Here is a 26365-nt window from a genome sequence, read left to right on the forward strand (position 1 = left end):
CCTCCCCCCCTCCAGAGGGCTGCTCCCGGAACTCCACAGCCCAGGTTTACATTTTCCCATACCCTGGGCGTTCATGCCCACCACGTGCACTAGGCGCCGGCCCGACCGGACTACCACCCCCAGCATGCCTCGCGCGTTCGTGAAGTACCACCACAACCCATAGGGGTATCTGGGTCTGACAAGGGCCCTGACGGCGCAGGAGCAAGGGCGCGCGCCCCTCTAGCTAAGCATCTGTGGTACGTTCCAAACAGGGGGCCCTCCAAGGCTCCGCGCTTCCGAGCCCCGCGGAAACTCTGGCTCTTCTTGTACAACGGAGGTGGTTTGCTCTTCCGTTGCCCCGTGGCTTCGGCTCATCTCCAGCAGGAAGGCGAGGCTTCCGCCCGGCGCAGGGGGTGAGGTGGAGCACGGTACCCCCAACCCCCTGGACAGCATTTGAGGGAGGGGGCTCAATTTCGGGGATCCCCGAATGGGCATATTTAGAGGCTCTGAGCCCGGTGTGGCATTTAGAGGTGGCTGTTTTTGAGGGGACCCTTAGCAAGTGGCGTTTAGGGACTCCGGGGTGGGACTTGGGAGTCTGTTTTAAGGAGCGTCCCTCGGAGGCAGGGTTTATACCCCTTGGAGACAGGGTTTAGGGGGATGTTTGGGGAGACCCTTAGGGTTCGTGTATGAATACTCTGTCCACGAGGCAGGATTTGGTGTGCTTCCCCAAGGTAGAGGCAAAGTTTGAGGTTCCTGAACTCAGGGCGGAATTTTGGGGGGCTTGTTTCAGGAAAGGTCCTGGTGACGGTGGGAACGTTTGGGACCGACATGGCATGTGGACCTATCGAATGGCCTTTTTGACCTCTGGTTCTGTTATGATGTCTCACCGCGGAGAGACTAGACACATCTGGGCCCACAAGTTTTTTTAGGAACAGGAACACCCAGCCCAGGCTGTGGAAGTAACACCGGAACCTAGTGTGCTAGGTTCTTCCCGAGGGGACAGTGTGCCACGGGGCCTTCATGGACCGTGGCTCTATTCGTCATTCATAAGGAGGTGGGCTGTTGTGGAAGACCTTTTCTTTTGCGGTACGCGGGCCTCTCACCGCTGTGGCCTCTCCCGTTGCGGAGCACAGGCTCCGGACGCGCAGGCTCAGCGGCCATGGCTCACGGGCCCAGCCGCTCCGCGGCATGTGGGATCCTCCCGGACCGGGGCACGAAGCCGTGTCCCCTGCATCGGCAGGTGGACTCCCAACCACCGCGCCACCAGGGAAGCCCTGTGGAAGACCATTTTTGCCTTTTTCGCACCTAGTCCATTGGAAGTGTCAGCATATGAATTATTCACGAGGGGGTGGATCAGCGTGCTGAAGGGGTGTGCTGAAAGGGGCGTTCTGCAGTCTGCCGGGCAAATTAGATCTCATTTATTAAGCGTAAAGGTGAGTAGCACCCCGAGTTTTCTGTGGCTTTTCTAGGGGCATTGTGCATAATTCATGAGGGGCGTAGCTTTTACGGCTTCATCTGCATGATCTGCTGTTAGCTTTCCCTTAGAGGTTTCAGGATTTAAATTTTGCGTCTCAGCGAAGGGACGAGGCCTCGCTCATTGTTCATCCCTTACGGCCCAGCAATCCCAGATTATCAGCAAAGGCTCTAGATTTAAGTCCCATCGATCCTTGCCAGCTGTGTGATCTTTGGCAAATTTTTCTGTGAGCCTGAAAAAATGAGTAAGAGCATAATGGTGATCAGATTAGTTTACACTCATTTAGCACTTTATTAGCCTGTTTAATCTCCACAACAATTCTAGGTGGTAGGTTATTATTGTCCCATCTTATAGATGAGGAAACTGGGACACCGGGAGACTAAGTAATTTGCCTAAGGTTACTCAGTCAGTGAGTCTGATTCTACAGTCCAGAGTCTGTAGTCTTTTTTTTTTTTTAATTTATTTTATTTATTTATTTTTGGCTGCTTTGTGTCTCCGTTGCTGTGCGCGGGCTTTCTCTAGTTGCGGAGAGCGGGGGCCACTCTTCACTGCGGTGCGCAGGCTTCTCTTTGCGGTGGCTTCTCTCGTTGCGGAGTACGGGCTCTAGAGCGCAGGCTCGGCAGTCGTGGCGCACGGGCTTAGTTGCTCCGCGGCATGTGGGATCTTCCCGGACCAGGGCTTGAACCCGTGTCCCCTGCACTGGCAGGCGGATTCCCAACCACTGTGCCACCAGGGAAGCCCCAGAGTCTGTAGTCTTAATCAAATGTCATAATGTCTCTCTCCCACCCACCCAATTCAATGGTACTACTACTACTACTGTTAGTCATGTAGCACTGCCTGCCAGGCACTGTTCTGAGACCTTTCTACATATTTATTCATTTAAGCTTCATCACAAGGTAGGTTACTATTGTTCTCATTTTATGGGTGGGGAAACAGTGGCCCAGAGAAGTGAAGAAGTGCCTGGTCCCAAGTCACACAGCTAGTCATCGGTGGATGGAAATGATTTTTGTGAGGGTTTAAGAACTCTAAGGAGGTCACCTTTGAGCTGAGACCTGAAGGACAAGAAGGAACCGATTTCCTGCTCTGCATTCCTGAGACCAGTGGTGCAGTGCATGGAAAGGACGCACAACAGGAACCACCACATAGTGGGCAATCAGTTAATGTGATCTATTATTATTATTATTTGACAGAATCGTACTGGGTGCTTATCGTGTGCCTGGGGCTTTGGTATACAGTCGTATCTCTGGTGACCTGGTAGTGTCTCCTACCTATTTAATGGACATTGGTGGCCTTAGCACTCTGTTTTCCAGTGTAATTCTGGAAGGGTGTTTCAAGGCACTATTTTTTAGATAATGTCCCAAGTTGGGGGTTTCTCTAGTGGCTGGGTACACCCTCACCCATAAGTAATTTTATATTAATATAAAATATATTTACATATCACCTTTAAATTAATATATAATACTTAAAAAATTTAGCATTGCCCTGTGCCAGCACTGCTCTGAGCTCATTCCATAGTTCATATTCTCTGGTTTTCACAGTGACACATTTTGCCTTTACGATGTAGATGGGTTCTACTACTATCCCCATTTTACAGTTGTAGAAACTGAGGCACCTGCCAGCGGTATGTGGTAAACCTGGATTTGGTTGGACCAAGGCAGCCCCGGTGCAGTTAGTTAAGGGTGGGGAGGAGGCAGCTGCACTTCTCCTGGGTTTCCCCTGTGGTTCTGCAGCACCTTTCATCATTCATGAACGGGAAGGGGTGACCAAGTTGCCTTGCCTGGAGTACCATAATCCCTACTTGCTGGAGAGGGCTGTCTTGAGTGTATCTGTCCATTCAGTCTCATGCATAATTCATGAGTAACTGGGTGGGACCTTTCTTGACCTCTCTGAGCTTCCAGGTTGGGCGCTGCAGCATCACCATTCATTATTCATGAGCTGGGGGAGTGTGTTTTCCTTGTGTTAGCCCTATTACCCTGCTTACTGGGTATTAGATGCAGTAAGGGGCAGACCTGTCTCTTTTGTTCTTGCCCACCGGGCCTCATGCATTACTCATGATAAGATGTGGCCTCGGTCTCCTTGGCTTCCAGGCTGCAGCAAGATCATTCATTATTCATGAGCATTGGGGTGTGACTTCCATGTTTTAACATTGGCTTTCTGGTTGCAGGGTGTTAGTCAACCAGCCACCCGGCCTCGTGCATAATTCACGATCAGGAAGTGTGGACTTGATGTCCTTTCTTGGTTTCCATGGTAGCCTGGCTGTAACAATGTATTCATTATTCACCTTCCATGGGCGTGCCCTCTATGTCGTTTTACCTGTTTTCCTAGTTACTGCCATGGTAACCACCAGGTGGAGCTATTCGCCTTCGAAGGAGTCACAAACAGGCAGGGGCCGTCATGCATGATTCATAAACGGGCGCGGCCTGCCTGCATCCGGGTTTCTGGAGGTGGGGCCCAAGGTTTTGTTCCGGCCCCGGGCTCGACGGCCGCCATCTTGTGTCGGCGGCAGCTGAGGGTAAGGAGGTCCCAGGGACGAGCACAACCACTACGGCCTGAGGAGGAGAAGGCAGCGACGGCGATTCTAGGCGGCCCAGGCGGCAGGGAGGAGGAGGAGGAGAAGGAGGAGGGTGGCGGCCGGGCTTGGCTTCGGCTCCTAGAGGAGTTGGCGGCGGCACGACCCGGGGAACCGGCATTGGTAACAAATGGCCTTTCTCAGTTCCTTGGCCGGGGCAGGGGCTTCGCGAAGCATTTGAGGGTCTTGGGTCGGCGCAGGGCCAAGCTGACGTTGGGGCGGGCGGTGATGACTCGGACGCAGGATCGTTGGAGAGAAGGGGGGGTAGATCTTGGGGCGGGGCCGACATTTCCCATCCGGGACCAGCCCAGTCCCTCGGGCTCCAAAATCTGACCTTAGAGTCAGACCCCCAGAATCTGCTTTTAGAGACTCAGGCCAACATTCCTAGTCAGTGACCTGACCCCATCCTGAGCCTTGCATCGCAGATCGGAACTTCCCCCAATCAGCAGTAGAGACTTACGGGATCGACATTCCTGGTCAAAGCCTCCTACCAGTGTATGTCATTAAAGACCTTCCACAGAACCTCTCTTCATTCACTCCTAGTTCCTCAGTATTTGCCCTCGCAGCTTTCAAGAGGGGCCAGACCTCAGGGAGGGTCCATTTGGCTTCATTTCTAAAAGAGTCTTTCCTAGCATCTTCCTTCAGAACCTGCCCCCCCAACACACACACACACACACACACACACACACACACACACACACACTCCCCCCCCCACCCTCTGCCCTCAGCTTTGAAGGAGTCTAGACCCTGTGAAAGGCCATTTGCGCCTGGCCTCCATGTCAGAGAGCGCTCCCCCACATCTCAGAGGTCTCCCAACCCACCTTGGCCCAGCATCTTCCCTCCAAAACCTCTCCGGGCCAGCATTTCTATTCAGAGGTTTCCACATAGCACTCACCTTTAAAGACTGCTTTAATTCCTAGAATCTGCCCTTAGAGACTTCCTTTACTTTAAGAGAATGCACCCTTTTTTATGGTCCCAGTATTCTCTTCAGAGAGTACCTCTTGCGGGCCTCAGCATCTCCCCCATCAGACACTCATAACCCCCAGTATCTTCCCTCAGAGCCTCCCAGGGGACCAGACACCAGGGAGGAACTGTTTGGACATACAATCCTCCATCAGAGATCTCTCTGCCAGCATCTGCCCTTGCAGACCCTGTTGGCTCCTAGCCCCTTCCATCAGAGTCTTGCCTCAAATCCCACGCTTCACTCAGCCTCTGCCTTCAAAAGCCAACCGGGGTTCCAGCTTCTCTCATAGACCCCTTAACCTCACATCAGGCCTAAGAATCTGCCCTCAGAGCCTTTCAGGATTCCAGCATCCTCAGTTAGGCTTTCAGCTTCGTAGGACCCCAACATCATTGTCAGTTGTCCCTTCCCACAACGGGTCCAATTCTCCATCAGAGTAGGATCTACTCTCTGAGCCTCCATGGGGTCCCACATAATTGGTCAGAGAAACCCAACCCCACCTGGGGACCTAGCCAGTATCTGCTTACTGAAGTTTTTAGGGCCAGAATTGTCTGGGCTCAGCCTCCCCTTTCCACTCCTCAGAGCAGCTGCAGTACCTAGCACGTACCAATCAGAGATCAACACAAGACCTTTGTACTCCATTAGAAATCCCTCCACGACCCCACCCCGGGCCTCAGCATCCACCCTCATAGCCTCCTGGGACTCTGACATCAATGTCAGAGACACCTTTTCCCTGCAAGTCCCAGTTATTTTTGGTCAAAGATTTCCCTCTGCCACCAGTGAAGACCTCCCAGGGCCCCAGCATCCCCCTGATGGAGAATACCCCCACCCGCAGACCCCAGCGTCTTCCCACAGCCTCCTTGGACTGCAGAGTCCCCCACCCATTCCCTGTGCAGCCGCTGGGGCCTCAGGTGCAACTTCCTGGCCCTTTCGTAAAAACTCCTTTTCCAAGGACCCAGATATGAGTCTTAACAACCTTGCCCAGCACCACCCCTCCTGCCCCCCAGGACTTCTAACATCCCCTTTCCCATCTCCCTCTGAGCCTCCAAGGGCTCAGACAACCGTCTCCTGACTCTTTTATATTCCCAGGGACCTCTCAGTTAATCCCTCCTAGGAGGCTTGACAGGCCCCAGCATCCTGTGCCCTAGCTTCTCTCTATCCTGATAACTTGACCCTGTGTCTGCCCTCTCTCAGACCTGCTCCAGGACTCCTACCTCAAACCTCCGTCTCTGGTTTGGGTGGTAGACAATGCTCAGGCTTCAAAATCAGCAGATTGGAGACCTCAGGCAGGTTCTGAAACTCTCTAAGCCTCATTTCAGCTTTGCTGAACAATTGATAGTATATGTGTTCTAATTGGGGCCTGAGCATGTGTTGAGAGAGAAAGGTTTCGAATTTATGCTGGGGGTGGAGGATCTTAGCTCCTCTCTGGGGTTTCTGCCCCAGACCCCTTCTGCTTGCCTTGAGACTGGCCTGTTCCAAATCTCTGCGATTGAATCCACTCTCAGACCATCAACCAAAACCTGCTTAGACCCTTGTTGCCAGCATTAGGGGTCCAGATGTCAAAGGTCCAGATAGCAGAGATCTCTCTGGCCCTGGATCATCTCTGATTTCGCAAGTGGGAAGATGGTGTGTCCCAAACAACCAAATCAGTGACAAGGCAAGGCGATAACTAAGTAGTGGAGGCCTCTGCAGGTGCCCAGGGAGGAGCTTATGTCCTTAAGCCTCTGAGTTCTGACCACAGACCTTGACTCTTTTAACCTCCCTAGCAGCCCTTTGAGGATATTTCTGTTTGCCCCTGCTTTGGGGGAAGAAAAGGGGGGCTCAGAGGAAATGAGATACCTATCACGCGTCAGGAAGTCAGTAAATGGAAAAATATGATTTGCCTCGGTCTCCCTACTAACTCACCACGCCTCTTCTACCCAAGTTGGTTCTTAGCGTTCCCAGCAGTTCAGCTAGATGACTTGGACCTAGCCAGCCTCCTGGGTCCCCCTGCCTCACCCCTCATCTCTTAGCCCTGTGGGCTGGGCCCTGAGCTGGGTCCTGACTCTGTTCCCCCAGGAGGCATTGGCAAACAGTCCAGCACCAGCTGCATGACTGGGCAAGTGACTGGAGTTCTCTTAGCCTTTGTTTTCTTACTTGTGACATGGGTATAAGGTTATCTGGTTCATGGGCATTGTTAGGATTATACAAAGCCCTTTACTCTGAGATTGACAGGCAGTAAGCTCTTGGTAGATGGTAGAGAGCTCCTGTCGTCTTGCTTAGTGCTAGCATGTGACAAGCGCCAAGATGGAATCTTAGGTACAGTGGGGGTACTTGGTGTGATTGGGTGTCAGAAAAGGCTCAGTGTAGGAGAACAGAGGCTCAGAGGAGCATTCGGGGTGGGGGGGAGTGATTGGGGGTCCTGTTGTCTCCAGCGTCTGGATCCAGTCACACACACACACACACACACACACACCACCAATTTCACTTCCACAGCAGCCTGCATTGTTCTGTCTCTGGGACCTAGTCCTCATGAGCTCAGGTTTTTCCATTTGTCTGGCAAGGACACTCGGCCCTTCCTTGCAGGGTCAGGACTGTTGAGGGGATGAAACGCCATAACATCAGGAAGCAGCCTGGGCCTCAGGGTCAGCAGATCCCCGGGTGGTTCCAGCTTGGCCACTCTCTTTGTGGGAACCTAGGTCAAGTCACCAAACTTCCCTGAGTGAGTTTCTTTTCCTCCAATGTGAGTTGCGAGTGTTACTGATAGTAGTCCAAACCCCACAGGGGTGCCCTGAGGACAGAGTGAGGCACAGATCATAAAGTGATCTGTGTTTGACATTTGGCCCAGGGAGGACTCCTAATGACTATTCGTTTATCATTATTGTTGATCTGTTTTAGGGACTCCACACTCAGACAAGGCTTGGGAAGTGTGTGTTTTCTCTCTCCCTGCGACCTCTTTTATTGGCTCTGGGTGTTTTCCCCTCCCAGAGCTGGGGGTGGTGGGAAGCAGATTGGACTTTGTGAAACTCTCCTCTGTGAGCCCCTCTGGGAACTGAGTTCTCAGCACAATATCTCTTGCCATCATGCCACCCTGATGGATGTCCAAGCCGCGTTTCCCTCTCAAACCCCTGTCACTAGGGTTAAGGGAGAGGAGAAGGGTTGCTTGCTATTGCCTACCTGCTCTGTACCAGGCTCTTTGGTCTGTGTTATATCTCGTCACATCAACGGCTCCATGGGGTAGGTAGGTGCTCTTCTCACCCCTGTTTTACAGGCGAGGGAACCGAGCCCATAGGGGTTAAATGATGACTGTCAAGGAGTGCCAGGGTCTGACCTGAAGCTACATCCTTTCTCTGACTTCCCGACAAGTACATTCTTGTCACTCCTTTCCCCCCACAGTATTGGAGTCTCTCCCTCATTATGCTGGGCTGGGGAGAAAGGCGAATGGCCTAGTGGTTAGCAGCATGGATTGCAAGCCAGACCACCTGGGTTCAGATCTTAGCTCTGATAGCTGTGTGACCCTGGGCAAGTCACCTCACCTCTCTGTACCTGTCTCCTCTTCTGTAAAATGGGGATATTAGCCCTTACGTCTTCCCTTTCCCCACAATCACCACTAACCAACAGGAACACCCACATGCCCTAGGCTCATCTCTGATCTCTTTTTTCCTTCCAGATGTCCAGCTCGCCGCTGTCCAAGAAACGTTGCGTGTCCGGGCCTGATCCAAAGCCGGGTTCTAACTGTTCCCCTGCCCACTCCGTGTTGTCCAAAGTGCCCTCGGTGCCAACCAACGTGAGTGTCTTCTTCCTGGAGACTGGCAGGCGGGGTGGTGGGTGGGAAAGTCTTCTGTATCGCTGTCCCATCTGTCCCTCCCCTCCTCCTGCATGTCTCCCTGAACCTGTTCTTCCCCTCCATCTCTAGGGAATGGCGAAGAACGGCAGTGAAGCAGACATAGATGAGGGACTTTACTCCCGGCAGCTGTAAGTGGGGCCGAGGTCGGACTGTGAGGTGGGAGGGGGCACTGAGTGGAGAGGGTCAGAAGGGCCTGGCCCTGACCTGAGACGCCCCCTAAACTGGCAGGTATGTGTTAGGCCATGAGGCAATGAAGCGGCTCCAGACGTCCAGCGTACTGGTATCAGGCCTGCGGGGCCTGGGCGTGGAGATTGCCAAGAACATCATCCTTGGTGGGGTCAAGGCTGTCACCCTGCATGACCAAGGCACTGCCCAGTGGGCCGACCTCTCCTCGCAGGTACCTCTTCCCATCGCCCTTCTCTGCTGAGACCCCATCCCCCAGGCTACACAGCCAGTTCATTTCTTTCCTCATTCCCCTTTGCAGTTCTACCTGCGGGAGGAGGACATTGGGAAAAACCGGGCTGAGGTTTCCCAGCCCCACCTGGCTGAGCTCAACAGCTACGTGCCTGTCAGCGCCTATACTGGACCCCTCGTAGAGGACTTCCTCAGTGGCTTCCAGGTACCTTGGGCCACCGCCCGACCTCCTGCCCAGTTCTCTCAGAGCCCACCTCTGGTTTATTCATATGATCAATATTTAATGGACTAGCCCGGGTGCCAGGTTTCATGCTGAGGCTGCAGCTAGGGGATGCGAGCAGGCTTTAGATGCTGGACCTGCCTCTTCAGGGGGAAGATGTGAGCCAGCAGACAGGACAGCATAGTGCACAGACTGGAGCCAAACCGCCTTGGCACAAGTCTCTCATTGTACTAGTGTGACCTTGGGCAGGTCACTGAGTCTCCTGTGCCTGCCTTTTGTCTGTTTGTAGACATGGGAATGGTAATAATGCCGACTTCATAAAGATTTTGTGAGGGCTAAGCACTTAGAATAGCAGCTGGTTTTTTTATTAAATAAAAACCCTGGGCTGGAAAGAGGAGCTGTGGGAGCTGAGATTGTGCCCTGGGGTGTCCCAGCAAGCCAGGACACTGCTGCCGAACCCTGATGTAGCTATGGGAGCTCACCCTGATGGAATGGGTGGGCATTCAGGCAGAGAGCTAAGTCCCAAGGATCATGGCTGAGCAGGTGTTGTCCTGAGAATTGGGAGCAAGTGGGTGTGGTAGGAGTGAGCTCAGACTTTGGCTGAGGATGAAGTTTTACTTCTGTGTCTCGCAGGGCATGGCAGGGTTGTAGGCAGGCAGCAGTGGGTGTTGGCAAATGAAGGAATCAGCTGTTGCCCAAACTCTGTCCTCCCAGCTGCCTCTTTACCTTGCCTGCCATAGTTTAGGGATTCACATTTCCCTTCACTGAGTTTCGCCTGGGCTGAATCTGATACATGGTAGATACTTTGTATTTGTGATAGAGAGCTGAACCAGCAAAGCCTTAAGGACTCCCTGAGGCCTCGCACCAGCCTTCCTCCACCATCTCCCCCTTTCCCCTTTCCCCTGGTGCTGGGCCCTCGCCTGAGCTGCCATCTCTCCACAGGTGGTGGTCCTCACCAACACCCCCCTGGAGGACCAGCTGCGGGTGGGTGAGTTCTGTCACAGCTTTGGCATCAAGCTGGTGGTGGCAGACACACGGGGCCTGTTTGGGTGAGTGCCCCCACCCTTTTCCCCTGACCCCTGCCATGCCCAGGAAAAGACCCCCAACCTCTGACTGCCCTCAGCCCCCCTCAGCCCCTTGGGTTTTGGATGTTGTGTCTTTACCTCACCCCATGTAGCATGAGTGCCATCTGATTCCCAGCAGTGATGGGCTGAATTTGCTCAGCAAGTACTTGCTGCATCTGGAGGGACACGTGGGGTCCCTGAGCGCATGGGACTCGAGCATCAGCCCTGTTGCCTCCCTCTACAGGCAGCTCTTCTGTGACTTTGGAGAGAAAATGATCCTCACAGATTCCAATGGGGAGCAGCCGCTCAGTGCTATGGTTTCTATGGTCACCAAGGTGAGGAGGGCAGCCTCAGGGGTCCTGGTTCTGGCAGGCAGATGGGTGGCAGGCCTTCCTGTCTGCTCCCGGTACCCTGGGCCTGCCTCTGAGGTACTCCTCCTTTAACCAGGACAACCCCGGTGTGGTTACCTGTCTGGATGAGGCCCGGCATGGCTTTGAGAGTGGCGACTTTGTCTCCTTTTCGGAAGTACAGGGCATGGTTGAACTCAATGGAAGTCAGCCCATGGAAATCAAAGTCCTGGGTGAGCTAGGGCCATGGGGAATCATGGGAGATAGGAGGTGTTTCCCTGGACTCTGCATGAGGGGAGACACATCCTGGGTGTCTGAGATGAACCAGAGACAGAGTCCCGTGGGGTCCACCCAGAGCTGGGGACATGGGGGAGAAGTGCTGTCTCGTGTTTGAGCTGTTCCTAGAAGAGGCTCCTGGTACCTACATTGAGGGGGAAAAGGTCTCTGGTGTTTGAACAAAGCAGATCAGAGGATCCACTCATGTCTGACTGGATTCGGACAGGGAGCAGAGAATGTCTTCTAGTGTGGATAGTGTAGACTTGGGGTCAGGGACACAGGGTCCCATGGGCTCTGAGCTGGGCGAGAGGGTAGATAGTTTCTGAAGTTCGAGTGGAATCGATTACTCCTGATGTCTGGGCTGGGTCAGGGATGGATTTTTCCTCATCCTGTGGGTGTTGTGAGTTTTAGGAAGGGTGGGTAGCCTGACATTTTCCCTGTCTACCCTAGGTCCTTACACCTTTAGCATCTGTGACACCTCCAACTTCTCTGATTATATCCGTGGAGGCATCGTCAGCCAGGTCAAAGTACCCAAGAAGATCAGCTTTGTGAGTGTGGGGAGTAGTGGGCTCTGGGGGTGGTGCCAGGCATTTCCAGGTTCTCCATTCTTCTCTTCTGGTTCTGATGCTCTGCCCCCCACAGAAATCCTTGCTGGCCTCCCTGGCAGAGCCTGACTTTGTGATGACGGACTTCGCCAAGTTTTCCCACCCCGCCCAGCTGCACATTGGGTTCCAGGCCCTGCACCATTTCTGTGCTCAGCATGGCCGGCCCCCTCGGCCCCGCAATGAGGTGGGTAGGTGGGTGAGCCAGCCAGGGCAGATGACCTTGGCATCGAAGGCCCACAGTGCCTCTCTGCCTAGCCCCCCACCCCCCACAGTGGCCTCACAGGCATGCTCTTGGTTCCTTCTGCCCCACCAGGAGGATGCCACAGAGCTGGTGACCTTGGCCCAGGCTGTGAATGCTCGAGCCCTGCCAGCGGTGCAGCAGGACAGCCTGGATGAGGACCTCATCCGAAAGCTGGCATATGTGGCTGCTGGGGATCTGGCACCGATAAATGCCTTCATCGGGGGTCTAGCTGCCCAGGAGGTCATGAAGGTCAGCACAGATGGAGAAGGACAGGGTTGGGTTGGGCCAGACACCTCCCTGATTCCATCGCTTGTCCTTCTGTGTCAGGCCCCAGTTAACCACTGACCACTTCCCCTGTCCTGCCCAATCCCCAGGCTTGCTCCGGGAAGTTTATGCCCATCATGCAGTGGCTGTACTTTGATGCACTGGAGTGTCTCCCCGAGGACAAAGAGGCCCTCACGGAGGACAAGTGCCTCCCGGTATGTGAGTGGGGCCCTGGGGGAGATGTCATTGGGGGCATTTCTGGTGAGGCCTTTCTCTGACCCTTCTCCCTCTGCATTCCTCAGCGCCAGAACCGTTATGATGGGCAGGTAGCTGTATTTGGCTCACACCTGCAAGAGAAGTTGGGCAAGCAGAAGTACTTCCTGGTGAGTGATCCACTGGGACAGACACTTTCTTCATCTCCTGTGGCCTCTGGCTACCTCTTAAGGGGTCTCCTTCTGCCTCCTGAGGGCGGGTCTTTGGTTCTTATATCTCTACCGCATGACTTTTGCCATTTTCTTTTATCTTGAGGGAAAGCCTGGTGTGTCCTTCTGTTTCCACCATCTTGTGCCTCCTCCCTCAGATGCCTGGGTTATTTCTCATAGCCCTGGCACTTGAGGATGTGGCACTAGACCCACCTCTCCCCTCTCTTGCTATCTTCAAGGGGAGTGAGAGTGAGGAGTGATGAGTGACTTCACACTGACCTGCATCACCCTGACTAGCCTCTTTCTCTCTTCTTGGCTGTCTTCTAGGTGGGCGCAGGGGCCATTGGCTGTGAACTGCTCAAGAACTTTGCCATGATTGGGCTGGGCTGTGGGGAGGGCGGAGAAATTGTCATCACAGACATGGACACCATTGAGAAGTCAAATCTGAACAGACAGTTTCTGTTCCGGCCCTGGGACGTCACGGTGAGAGTGGTGGGGGTAGGAGGTGGGACTTTGTCATCTTGTTTTCCTCTTTTGTTCTCATTCTTGGAAAAGGGGCTTTACCACCTTTTTCTTTCCTTCACCTTCTCTCTGTCACTCGTTCAACAAACATTGAGTACCCTTCCATCGAATCTCCCGTTTTTTATCTCCTTTTTTTTTTCTTTTTCCTTCTTATGAGTGCTGGTTGGGACAGTGTGTTGGGGGTCCCAAGTTCAATGATTCACTAGTCCCCTAGGACTCAGCAGTACTCAGCATGTAGTTGTACTCACAGTTAACGATTTCTTCCGGCAAAAGGATGCGTAACAAAATCAGCAAAGGGAAGTGGCTCATGGGGTGAAGTCTGGGGGAGACCAGGCACAAGTTTCCAAGACTCCTCTCCCAGTGGAGTCGCACAGGACATGCGTAATTCCCCTAGTAGCGAGTTGCAACAACACGTGAAATGTTGCCAACCAGGGAAGCCCGTTAGAGACACAGTACCCAGGGTTTTTACTGTGGTCTGGTCACATAGGCACCTTCTGCTGGTAATGTCCCCAAATTCCAGACTCCCAGAAGGAGAGCAGGAGTTCAGCATAAACCACAGGGTTTGCATAAGCAGTCTAGGCACAGTGAGAAGCCCTTACCAGGTACTGAATGGCAAGAACCCTCCAGAAATCCAGGTTCCCAGACTGCAGCCAAGGGCCAACCTGGCCAGCAGGCCTCTTTCCTAGGAGAGTACTTGTGCTAGGTTCACTCTTCTCTGCACAGATAGAAGCTGGGTTATATGGTGATCTAGTTAGGAAGCCTTCTGTAGGGGACAGTGTCATTGTTGCCTGGCCAGGATCGATTCCCCTTTTGTTCATTCATTTATTCACCAAGTAGTTATTGAGTAAGTTCTGTTCTAGGTACACCAAGGAAACAAAGATTTTAGTGGACGGGGACAGACAGTAAACAGTAAGCACAGTACAATAGCGAAGTTTATAGTTAACGTCCATAAGTGCTGTGCAGAGGAAACAACAAAAACAAGATGAGGGAAGTGGGCAGGCCAGGGAGATCGGTTTGCAGTTTTGATTACAGTGGTTAAGGAAGGGCTCATTTCTGCCGACTTGGAGGGCATGAGGGAATAGAGTCCCTTCTTCTGGGGAAGAGTGCTCCAGGCCAAGATCCTGAGGTGGGAGGGTAATAGGAGATGAGCTAGAGGAAACGGGGGCCAACTCATTTTGCCTTCAGTGGAGGTGGGAGCCAAGGGAGGGTTTTCAGCAGAGGAGGGACGTGACCTGATTTGGACTTTGAAAGGATCCTCCTTGTCTGTGTGCTAAGATTCTGTTTTGTTTGGGGGAATGTTCCCCAGCCCTGGGTGCCGTTAACTGCAAGAACAATAGAAGTTGGGTAGGCAGAAGAACAAATGGCTGGCCTATTGTCTCCAGCCTGTGTCTGTGCACTGCTTCCCTTTTCACTGAGCCCCTGCCATATCCGTCACAGCCCTAGCCATGTGGTACTGTCACGGACTGTCTCCTGCCAAACCAGGGAGCCTCCTGAACTCAGGGCTTGGTTCTTCCCAGCATTAAATAAACCAGCCTTCAGGAGGACAGCTCTGTGGAGGTTCGCTGGTGCATGCATGAATAACTGAGTTCTGTTCCCCCATTCCTACCCGTGTCCCCCCAGAAGTTAAAGTCTGACACAGCTGCTGCAGCTGTGCGCCAGATGAATCCGCACATCCGAGTGACAAGCCACCAGAACCGTGTAGGCCCTGACACCGAGCGCATCTATGATGACGATTTCTTCCAAAACCTGGATGGTGTGGCCAACGCCCTGGATAATGTGGATGCCCGTGAGTTTGGAGGCGGGTGAGGAGGTCAGGGGCCAAGTTGTGTGTGTGTGTGTGTATGTATCTTGGAGGTGCCTGTCTTCCATTCTCCTGTTGTCCATTTCCTGGCACTCACCTTTTGTTGTGACCCCCCCCGCCCCCCAGGCATGTACATGGACCGCCGCTGCGTGTACTACCGTAAGCCACTGCTGGAGTCAGGCACACTGGGCACCAAGGGCAATGTGCAGGTGGTGATCCCCTTCCTGACAGAATCATACAGCTCCAGCCAGGACCCGCCTGAAAAGTCCATCCCCATCTGCACACTGAAGAACTTCCCCAATGCCATCGAGCACACCCTGCAGGTGATCAGCATGGGGGGGGAGAGGGCAGGGGTCAGGCACCCGGCCTCGCGTCCACTGGCCCCTGTGCTTTTTCTTTAAACCTTCCTCTCTTACTTTCTATCTTGCAACCTTGGTTTCTAGAATGATTCATTCTTTTTTTTTTTAACTTTTTTTTTTTTTGTGGTACGGGGGCCTCTCACTGTTGTGGCCTTTCCCATCGCAGAGCACAGGCTCTGGACGCGCAGCCTCAGCGGCCACGGCTCACGGGCCCAGCCGCTCCGTGGCATGTGGGATCTTCCCGGACCGGGGCACGAACCCGTGTCCCCTGCATTGGCAGGTGGACTCTCAACCACTGTGCCACCAGGGAAGCCATTTTTTAACTTTTGTTTTGAAAACTTTTCAGCGTTTAGACAGATACAGAGAATAGTGTGGGGAACACTCAAATACTCTTAGATTTAACATTTGTTAACGTTTTGCCACATTCTCTTCATAGATTCATGTGGCTTTTTCTTCTTTTGGTGAAGTATATTGTGGCCATCACAATGCTTCACTCCCTCTACTTCTTCGAAGGGAGGATGTATTCGCACATAACAGGGTCTCAACTTCAGCACTGGTGACAGTTGGGGCCCGATATCTCTTTGTCATGGGGGCATCCTGAGCACTGTAGGATGTTTAGCAGAATCCCTGGCTCCTACCCACTAGATGCCAGTAGCACCCCCTTCCATTTGTGGCAACTAAAAATGTCTTCAGACATTGCTGGATGTCCCCTGGGGGCAAAATCTCTCCCAGGTGAGAACTGCCCCCAGGTAAGAATTGCCGTGTCTAACCAAAACACCACCTTCATGCTGAACAAAGTTAATGGTAATTCTTACTGTCTCTCCTAGTTACTTATTTGTCTCTAATACTCAGTCCATATTCAGGTTTCCCCTGCTGTTGCTCAAAGTGGGTTTAATAGCTGGTTTTCCAGGTTGGTTTTGTTTGCGTGATGCATATACATACAGAATACAGAGCAGTCAGTGCACATATTATCTGGCTGAGTTTTTTACAAAGCGAACATATCTAGGTTGTCCAGCACCTAGGCCTACAGACCAGAACCTAAGGATAACCACTGTGTTATCAGATGATTCTTAGTACATTCTTTGAGAGCAAACCATTCAGAACGTTTAGTAAAAGTATGGGGGGGTGGGAACAAAATAGGGAGGGGGGGAAAAAAACAGTTCCCTCTATCACTTTCCCTTCTGCCCCTGCAGTTCCAGACTGGGTGTCTTTGTATTTGTGCACCCACCACAGACTCACTAGGCCATGAGTGACCTTGGACTTAGCCTCTCCATGCCTGTGATGAAATGGAGGTGACAGTAGTATATACTTCATGGGGTTGTAAAGCATTTAGCATTCACTATGTATCTGGTGCTGTTTTAAATAAACTTTAAATATGTACATACTTGGCAACCCGTGAGGTACATACTACTGTTACAGTATCTGTTTTGGAAAGGAGGGCACAGAGTTAAGTGTCACTGTGTGTCCCTGAAGTTGCAAAGCTAGATACTGTGTAGCGGAGCTGGTTTTGATCTCTGACATCTATATCCTCCAGACTCCCTCACCAGTGACAGCACTTACTGTTCTAGGAATTCTCAGAGGGCAGAGCCTCTGTCCAGTTTGCTGCTGAGTCCTCGGGGCCTGTATAGGACCGTAATTTTAAATATGTAATGTAATTTAAAAATACACGTAACTCAATTGTTTCTTTTTTATTGAGGCATGACATACCTCACGTAAGGTACACAGAACTAAATTTTTTTCACGCATTCACTAGTGTAACTGCTGTCCAGATCAAGTTCATTGGTTTTTCAAATTGAGGTGCTGGTGCGGGGGTGGAGTGGGGAAGGTTGGGAACAGTGATTGCGGGGCTTACCTTCTGCCAGAGCAGCTTTGTTCATCCTGTTTGATTTGTTCACTGATGGTCTTTCTAATGCCTCCAGAAGCCCATTTTGTCAACCATCGCCCCCTGTAATCTGTTTGCTCTGTCTGCAGTGGGCTAGAGATGAGTTTGAAGGCCTCTTCAAGCAGCCGGCAGAAAACGTCAACCAGTACCTCACGTAAGTAACCAAATGCCCCCTCACCCCACCCACTACCCTCCAGCCAGAGCATCCTGTCTGCTTTCCTCACCAGTGTGACACCCAGTACCAGGCACACTTCTCAAGTGGGTCAGTGAATGTTGGGGCCTCATTCCACTGGGGGTCAGGACTAGCTTTCCATGGAGAAAGTGGGGTTGCCCTGGAGCCCACGCTTGGGGCCGCTGTGTAATCCTGCCCTTTTGACCCCTCCAATTCCTGATAGAGACCCCAAGTTTGTGGAGCGGACCCTGCGGCTGGCGGGCACCCAACCCCTGGAGGTGCTGGAGGCCGTGCAGCGCAGCCTGGTGCTGCAGCGGCCATGTACCTGGGCCGACTGTGTGGCCTGGGCCTGCCACCACTGGCACACCCAGTACTCTAACAACATCCGGCAGCTGCTGCACAACTTCCCTCCCGACCAGGTAACGCCCACTTGCCAGGTCCATTTGGCGGGATGCGTTTCCCAGAAACAGGAGCCTGCTGTGCGTTCTCCGTGTGGCTCCTCTCGGTCATTAGTCCAGCTGTGGCAGATGCCCCAAGCATGGGGGTCTCACACGAATGATTAAACTCGACCTGTTTTTGCTGTCCCCTTTCCTTTGAGCAAGAGACTTCATTTCTGTTTCCCTTACCTGTGGTGTGGGCTGACTCACCCACCTCCCAGGACTGGAAGGATCATAGTGGAGAGATTTTGGAGTTAAGAGCTCAGGAATCAGTGGGGGTTCAAATCCCAGCTCCATTTTCATTTGGGCAAGTCACATACCTTCTCTCTGTACTTCAGTTTCCTCATCAGTAGAGATAACAGTAATCTACCTCATGAGGGTTTTTGTGAGGATTTATTAACATTAGCTTAGTACAGTGCCTAGCAATTCATAAGGGTTTGTTAAATGGCTGTGTGGCTAGCACAGAGTGAGTGCCAGGAGTTTTTTTTCAGTGAGGTGCCCCTGTTTCATTCAGCTTGGCATCAGCACTTCCATCTACAGGACCCTGCAGTCTGGGTTGTTCATGATCTATTCTAGCCCCCTGCGCGTGCCCAGCCAGGAATAGTGAGTCAGGGCACATCCAGGCCCAAGGTGGGAAGTTAGGATTGTTAGAGAGGACTCCAGTCTCAGGTCCTGCTCCTCAAAATTCTCTCTACTTCCTTAGCTCACAAGCTCGGGAGCTCCATTCTGGTCTGGGCCCAAACGCTGTCCACACCCGCTCACCTTTGATGTCAACAATGTAAGTCTCCTCCTTGGGGTCTCCTAGGGTCAGGTGGAGGGTGCGTGGGTGGGAAGGAGGCCGAGACTCCCCAGGTGAGGGTGGACGTGCTCACCCTTCTGGGCCCTGCCTTCTCCCAGCCTCTGCATCTGGACTACGTGATGGCTGCTGCCAACCTGTTTGCCCAGACCTATGGGCTGACAGGCTCTCAGGACCGAGATGCTGTGGCAGCGCTCCTACAGTTTGTGCAGGTCCCCGAGTTTACCCCCAAGTCCGGCGTCAAGATCCATGTCTCTGACCAGGAGCTACAGAGCGCCAATGCCTCTGTTGGTGAGGATGTTTGGCCAGTCGGCCAGGAGTCACCACCCCCACTTGTCCCCTGCCCAGTCCAGCCTTCTCTGCCCCTGGCACTGCTCTGCAACCCCTGGCCTAAGGCTTCCCCACACCTTCCTTTGAGCCTCCCTTGCTCTGAAATGAGGGTCGGTTGGGTTAAATTCTATCCCTCCTGCCTCCTCCTCCCCACTCCCTGGCCCTCAGGAGAACTAGCTGTTTGTTTCTCTTGCTCTGTGTGTGTTTCCCTTGGAAAGAACAACTTTTCTCTGTTTCTTCTTGATCGGTTTATCTGGAGGGTGTGATTTCCACCAATGGTCTTGCTCCCTTGGTATCTGCCCCATCTTCCCACCGCCATGTTCCTCTGTGTGCATCTTTGCCATGGTATTGCTCTCCACAGTTTTCCTCATCTCCCTCTCCATATCTCTGCCCCAGTTCCCCATCTCTCTCCATCTCTTTCCCCCAGCTCATGCTGTATATCAGGGGTAAGGGCCAAACAGTGACTCTTCTAGGCTTTGTAGGCCATCTAGTGTCTGCAGTTAATCACCTCTGCAGTTGAAGCACAAAAGCAGCCATACACAACATACAAATGAACGAATGTGGCTGTTTTTATTTTCTCCCATGTCCCCATCTTCCTCCCCAAATATATATCTGTCATGTTCCTCTCTGTGTATTTCCTCCATCTTGTTCCTCATATACATGCATACATATGTATCTATGTGTAATATATATAAAACATATGCAAGGTGTATGTAAAATGTATATAAACGTGTGCGTGTGTATACACACACACACACACAGCATATATAGGGTATATATAAGATGTATCTATCATGTGTATAAATTTTTTTCTCACCTATCTCATCCTCTGTATATGCCCCTATTCTCCACTCTTCATATACTCTGTCCCCCAGTATCTTAACCTCAATATCCACATCTGCATATTTCTCCCAACTTCCCCTCTATGTATCTTCCCCTGCCTTTTTCCCCTGTATCCTCTTATGTCTCCCCACCTCTCTCTGCATCATTCTTCCTGAGATCTACAGCTCTCCCATCCTGATCTGTCCATCCCCACTTTCTCCTAATGTCTTCATTTTCAGTTCCGTAGAGTCTCTAGAGATACCTCTCTCTTGATATACCTGCCCCCTGCCCCCTGTCTTATTCAGGCTTGTACTCTGTTGTCCTGCTCTCTCTCTCCCCATTGCTCCTCCTCCCTCCCAGGATGTCTTTCCTTTTCAAATCCTTTATCTACCTAAACTTTTGCCCCACCTGAGCTCCTGTTTCTACCTTAGACCCTGGCCTGGGGTCTAAAGGGTTGACGGTGTTCCTCTCTCCCTGCAGATGACAGTCGTCTGGAGGAGCTCAAGGCCATACTGCCCAGTCCAGAAAAGCTCCCTGGGTTCAAGATGTACCCCATTGACTTCGAGAAGGTGCTGGGTGGGGGCCCTGGGCAGGCAGTGGGGATGGGCTAAGCACAGATGGGCAGGACAGAACAGGTTCTGGGGATCTAGAGGCAGCCCCAGGCCTTTGTGGGATTGGATCGCAGGCCTGCTATGGGGCCCTGAACGAATAGATGTTCCCAGCCATGCCTTTGTGATCTGAGAGCCCAGCAGGTAATTGCAGTGGAGGATACTTGTGTCTCCGGAGGCCAGGAATCCTCTTCCTCCTCTGATCCTCTCCTTATTGTCTCCCCACCTTAACCTCTCACTCATAAAAGGATGATGACAGCAACTTCCATATGGATTTCATTGTGGCTGCATCCAACCTCCGGGCAGAGAACTATGACATTCCCCCTGCAGACCGGCACAAGGTGAGGCAAATCTAGACTTGACGTTTCACCCCCTCCCAGGCTGCAGTTGCCCACATTCTATCCCTTCTGTAGAATATGAGCTTCTTCTACCCTTAACTTCCTTCCTTGATCCTTTCCTTCCTCACAGAGCAAGCTGATTGCAGGAAAGATCATCCCGGCCATTGCCACGACCACAGCAGCCGTGGTTGGCCTTGTGTGTCTAGAGCTGTACAAGGTGGTGCAGGGGCACCGACAGCTTGACTCCTATAAGAATGGTTTCCTCAATTTGGCCCTGCCTTTCTTTGGCTTCTCCGAACCCCTTGCAGCACCCCGTCATCAGGTGAGGGCCTGCATCAGGGGAAGTGGATTTGTGGGTGGGTGTTTCTCTGTAGAGCTGGCTCTAGTTTGCTTCATAGCCTGTCACCAGGAGAGGGTTTCGGTCAGTGTGTACCTGTTCCTTTTGTGTACCCCCTTGTTCATTTATTCACTTATCATATATATATATATATATATATATATATATATATATATATAGTTGTTGTTTTTTTTTTTTTTTTGTGGTACGCGGGCCTCTCACTGTTGTGGCCTCTCCCGTTGCGGAGCACAGGCTCCGGGCGTGCAGGCCCAGCGGCCATGGCTCACAGACCAAGCCGCTCCGCGGCATGTGGGATCTTCCCGGACCGGGGCACGAACCCGTGTCCCTTGCATTGGCAGGCGGACTCTCAACCACTGCGCCGCCAGGGAAGCCCCATATTTTTTTTTTAGTATTTTCTATGTGCTAAGTACCGGTCTGATTCTGCTTGTGGAAGACCTCAGAAAAGATATTTGAATAGTAGATTATGATTAATAACTGCACAATAGTAGCACCCAAAATTTATTGGGTGCTTAGTATGTGAAGTGCTTTTGCTTGCTTCTTCATTCACTCAGATATTTACTGAGCACCTACTGCATGCTAGGTACTCTTACAGGTGCTAAGGTTATATTCCTGAAATAGAGTAACACAATAAATGATTTTGGAACCCCAAAAAAAGAATAGGATAAAGAGAACTTGAGAGTACCAGGTGGTGAGGGGATGGGTTTGGGATTTTAGCTGTGGGATAATCAGGAGTGGCCTTACGGAGAAGATGACATGTGAGTCCAGACTTGGAGGAGGTGAGGAGACAGGCCATGAAGGATTTGCCGGGAAGGCATTCCAGACAGAGGGGCCAGTCTCTGCGGGGGTATTGAGGTAGGAGTGTGCCTGGGATGTTTGAGGAAGAAGTCGTTAGAACAGAGTGAGTGAGAGGATGAGGAGATAGGAAATGAGAAGAGAATAGGATTCCAATGACTTAAGGCCTTATCTCCATTATCATAAGGGTTTCATTCTTTACTCAAGGCAAGACAAAAGCCATGAGAAAGTTTTGGACAGAAGAGGCTTGTGATCTGACTTAGCATGTCTGCATGAGTGGAGGGGGAGACTGATGGGGCTGCGCCCTCTGGTGGCCCCCATCCCATTGGCCTGCTCCTTGTCCCACAGTACTATAACCAAGAGTGGACATTGTGGGATCGCTTTGAGGTACAGGGGCTGCAGTCTAATGGTGAGGAGATGACCCTCAAACAGTTCCTTGACTACTTCAAGGTGAGACCCCTTTCTCTCTCTCACCCCACTTGGGGCGGAGTGTGCAGGTGACTGGCTGGCCTGTCCACCCCCGTGACACTGCTGTCCTCCCCCTTCTCCTCCAGACAGAGCATAAGCTGGAGATCACCATGCTGTCCCAGGGTGTGTCTATGCTCTACTCCTTCTTCATGCCGGCCGCCAAGCTCAAGGAACGGTTGGATCAGCCGTGAGTTGGGTAGTGGGGACCCTCAACTTGTAGCTGTCCCACTCCTGCTCACTGCCCTTCACCTCCTCTGCCCTCAGCTACCTGCCCCTCTTCACTTACTTTTTGCCTCCCTGACCCTCTGCTCCCCCGCCCCCAGGATGACAGAGATCGTAAGCCGTGTGTCGAAGCGAAAGCTGGGCCGCCATGTGCGGGCCCTGGTGCTTGAGCTGTGCTGCAACGACGAGAGTGGCGAGGACGTTGAGGTCCCATATGTACGATACACCATCCGCTGACCCCTATCCTCTCCTACAGACTGACCCCAGGCCCCCTCTCCAGACCCTTCCAGCCCAGGGCTCCCATTTGGCCTCTGTCATCGGCCCAGCTATCCAAGCCTGGTGTTCCCTCCTCGTCCCTCTACCTGAACCCCTCTTGCCGCTGCTTCCTACCTTGTTTGGAACCTGAATCCTAATAAAGCGTTGTAAACCCAGATGTGACATAGCTGCTGGTTCCAGGGAAAGAAGGGACTTTCTGGAGCTGTCTGGTTCAGAAAGTAACCAAAAGGGCTCAGCCTCACCCCAGCTGCCAGCTTCCTGGGCAGAGAAAATGTGGGAACTGTCATGTCTTCCTCCTGCCCTTCCTGCTTAGGAAGAAATGGAGGCAGTAGTGAAGCTGTGGAGAGCAGGTACCTAGGTCCTTGTGACTTCACTGGAGGTGGGTTCAAATTCACTTTCTCCATCTCTAGCTCCTAACTCCCTGCCATATTGATTTTGAGAGGTAGTTAAGAGCAGTGTTTGAGCAAGTCCTTTAACTTCTCTAACCTTGTCCCCCCTCTGTGAAGGGAAAAGTTATGGCAGCCAGTTGGCCAGGGCTTGGTCACTGTGGCATATGTCCTTGGGGCACATCTCTTCCCACCTGGACCGAAGCACTCAGACCCTGGACAGGCCTTTAGCATCATGGTTCCCAGTCCTAGGAATGCCTGTGGTGTCCTTAGTTCAACTTCCCTGCTGCAGAGGGGCCTCAACAGCTCTGCTGGACTGAGGAATGCCAGTGTTTGTGCACACTTTGCAGTTCTGATGAAAATATTTGGCTGAGAACATCTGTAAAGGAAAAGCCTCTTTCCTGTCCCTCGGGCCTGGTCTGCTTGTCCTGAGGCCTCCCACCTGTGAGAAGAGAGCGGCTGTGGGTTGTTGACTGGTTGGAGCAGACAGTAGGAGGCTCACCACAAGCCCCACCAGGACTGCAGAACTGCCCGCACTCCGTCTTTAGTCTCAGCTGAGCACTTCAGACAGTTGAAAGCACCAATCAGACTGGCCACCTGGTGCCTGAGGGTGCCACTCATAACCTCTGTCCTTCACCCAGCCAGACTCCAACTTTTTCCATTTAGAAACAGACCCCTCATTCCTTTACTCTAACTCAAGTACTGGGAATCACACAAACTGGCCTTACCCTGACCTGTCACCCATCACAGCCTGTTCCCACATGTGCTGCCTCCTGGGCCAGCTCCAGACTCCAGGCACAGCATATGCCCTTGCCCCACCTCCCTCTGGTTACTTTTTTTTTTTTTTTTTTGACCACATTGGGTCTTAGTTGCTGCGTGCAGTCTAGTTGGCGGCGAGCGGGGGCTTCTCTTGTTGCGGAGCACAGGCTCCAGGCACGCAGGCTTCAGTAGTTGTGGTGCACAGGCTCAATAGTTGTGGCTCTAGAGTGCAGGCTCAGTAGTTGTGGCGCACGGGCTTAGTTGCTCTGCGGCATGTGGGATCTTCCTGGACCAGGGCTCGAACCCGTGTCCCCTGCGTTGGCAGGTGGATTCTTAACCACTGAGCCACCAGGGAAGTCCCTTTCTGGTTACTTGTTTTTTCTTGGCCTATTCTGTTTGGGTGACCTCATCCTTCCATACTTCCTTTCATTCTCTGCCAGGACATTAGGGACTGAAGTGCTTTATCTCTGGCATCCATTTAGTGGTGATGCTAGCTATCTAGGTCAAGTGGAGAGGTTTTCCCGCCACAGGTACTTTTTCCATTATTGCTGCTCTAGAGTACCCCCAAACTCTGCATGTCTGTCCACTGTTTCCACCATTTCCACCTCAGCATCTGAGGCTTGCACACAAACTTGATTTCTCTGCTTCTACTATCCTGGGGCCTTCATGGGTACTCTAGACCTTGTTCACTGTATCCCCCCACCCCCCCACCATTATACCTCCTGACTCCAGACATCGCTGTCCCCTTCTTCACCACCACAGCTGGATCCCCTTGCTACCTAATTTGCACAAGGTTTGAGAACAGCTTCTTCATCAAGAACCCATGTTTTCTGGTTGCATTTTAGTTCCCCACACATGCCATTTCACTTCTCTATCATTTTTGTCTACCATTATAACACCAGGTCTCAGTGGGCAAGGGCTGGGTCACTGCACTGAGCCCCCTGCACCCAGCAGGCACAAAGGACAGGGTGGGACAAGGTTGCTTCCTCTTGTCTCTGCCTAGAACTATTTACCATCAGGCATTCAACAAACATTTGTTGACTGCTTACTGTGTGTCAGGCTCTATTGTAGGTGTTGGAGACAGCAATAGATAAAAAAGATCCGTGTCCTGGGGTGGGTTGTGTGTGTGTGTGTATGCGCGTGTGCACATACTTATGTTTTGCTAGGGCAAGACCTAGAATAGACAATAAACACAGTAAGTAAGTTGTATGTTAGAAGTTGATCAGTGCAGTTCAGAAGATCTGTAGAGCCAGGTCTGGGGAATGATGCTGGGGTGCAGGTAGGCAGTTTTAAATAGGGGAGTCAGGGAAGGCTTCATGAAGAAGGTGACATTGAAACAAGGACTTGGAAAAAGATGAGGCAAGTGGATATCTGGGGAAAGAGCATTCCAGGCAAAGGGAACAGCAAGTGCAAAGTCCCTGAGGCTGGACTGTGCCTGCTTCATTCAGGAACAGCTAGGATACTAGTACGACTGGAGCCGAGTGAGAAGGCTAACAGATGAGGTCTGGGAAGTGATGGACGCGATCATCTATCCCGAGGTGGACTTTTGTCTTTGTGAAATATTTCCACTCCCGACATGCTCCGGTAAATCCTCGTTAATATGAACTGGTGTGACCAAGGGTACCATAAGGGGAAGCCCAGAAGAGATGGGGAAGTTGGCTTTGGACTGGGGTGCCGTGTAAAGATGTTCCAGATGGCCTGCCGGACGGAGTCTGCTGCCATTTAAACTGGGCTTGGTGATAGTGTAGGAGTTTTGCAGGCAGAGAGGGGTGAGGGATTAGGTTGGTTTGTCAGTGCTTGACACACAACAGGCGCCCAATAAATAAAATGAAAAACCGGAGAGCCCAGGAGATGGGGCAGGGGGAACCACGGGCGGGGCTCCGGCGGGCCAGAAGAGGTAGTTGAGAGGTGGCAGTAAAACCCAATTTAGGGTACAAATCCTCGCGTGAGGCGGAAAAGAGCCCCCTTTCCAACCCAAAGTCCCAAGCATGCGTAGTAATGCACTCGCCCCTGTAAAGGTCCATCTTTCCCTTCAGCCTAGGCTCCACCCCGTGAGCTTCGCTGATGGAGATGGGAGGGGTTAAAGGCGGGACGAAATTCGATTGAAAGACCTTTTGACCAATCACCTTGCGAGGCATTCGACCCATGGTTGAGAACAAAAAGGAGGCCCCGCCCCCTCGACGGTGAAGCCAATGAAAACCTGGCAGAGGCGCGGCCGGGGCAGCGAAATCACGCCTCTCCAGCCAGGCCACGCCCTTTATTCTTGCTCTGCCTCACCCCAGGGAGCAAATCCGATTGGATGGGCGACAATCTCAAAGGGCGGGGCCGCATACATTCACAGTGGGAATGAGCTCGCGTTTGGGGAGGAGCAGCTG

At 52.3% G+C, this 26365-nt stretch overlaps 1 protein-coding gene across 8 annotated transcripts; it reads left to right on the plus strand.

Moving 5' to 3' along the window:
• The first annotated feature begins 231 nt into the window (after positions 1–231).
• UBA1 (ubiquitin like modifier activating enzyme 1) lies at positions 232–23002 on the plus strand. Of its 8 annotated transcripts, none has more exons than XM_032619523.1 (26): positions 232–392; positions 8633–8749; positions 8879–8937; positions 9038–9206; positions 9294–9428; positions 10386–10492; positions 10752–10842; positions 10955–11087; positions 11581–11678; positions 11773–11919; positions 12049–12225; positions 12351–12455; positions 12543–12623; positions 12990–13145; positions 14805–14970; positions 15112–15308; positions 17316–17380; positions 17622–17817; positions 18539–18613; positions 18733–18922; positions 20264–20352; positions 20640–20732; positions 20860–21051; positions 22228–22329; positions 22434–22534; positions 22671–23002. In XM_032619523.1, the coding sequence occupies exons 2-26, from the start codon at positions 8633–8635 to the stop codon at positions 22804–22806; spliced, it is 3177 nt and encodes a 1058-aa protein (XP_032475414.1). In that variant the 5' UTR covers positions 232–392; the 3' UTR covers positions 22807–23002. The 8 variants fall into 8 exon arrangements, 7 of the variants coding, with proteins under 7 accessions (XP_032475414.1, XP_032475420.1, XP_032475418.1 ...); XM_032619527.1 differs by having other exon boundaries at positions 290–407; XM_032619526.1 differs by lacking the exon at positions 232–392 and adding an exon at positions 1306–1412.
• The last annotated feature ends 3363 nt before the right edge of the window (positions 23003–26365 follow it).

The sequence above is a fragment of the Phocoena sinus genome, chromosome X (genome assembly GCF_008692025.1).
Source record: "Phocoena sinus isolate mPhoSin1 chromosome X, mPhoSin1.pri, whole genome shotgun sequence".
Classification (NCBI taxonomy): domain Eukaryota; kingdom Metazoa; phylum Chordata; class Mammalia; order Artiodactyla; family Phocoenidae; genus Phocoena; species Phocoena sinus.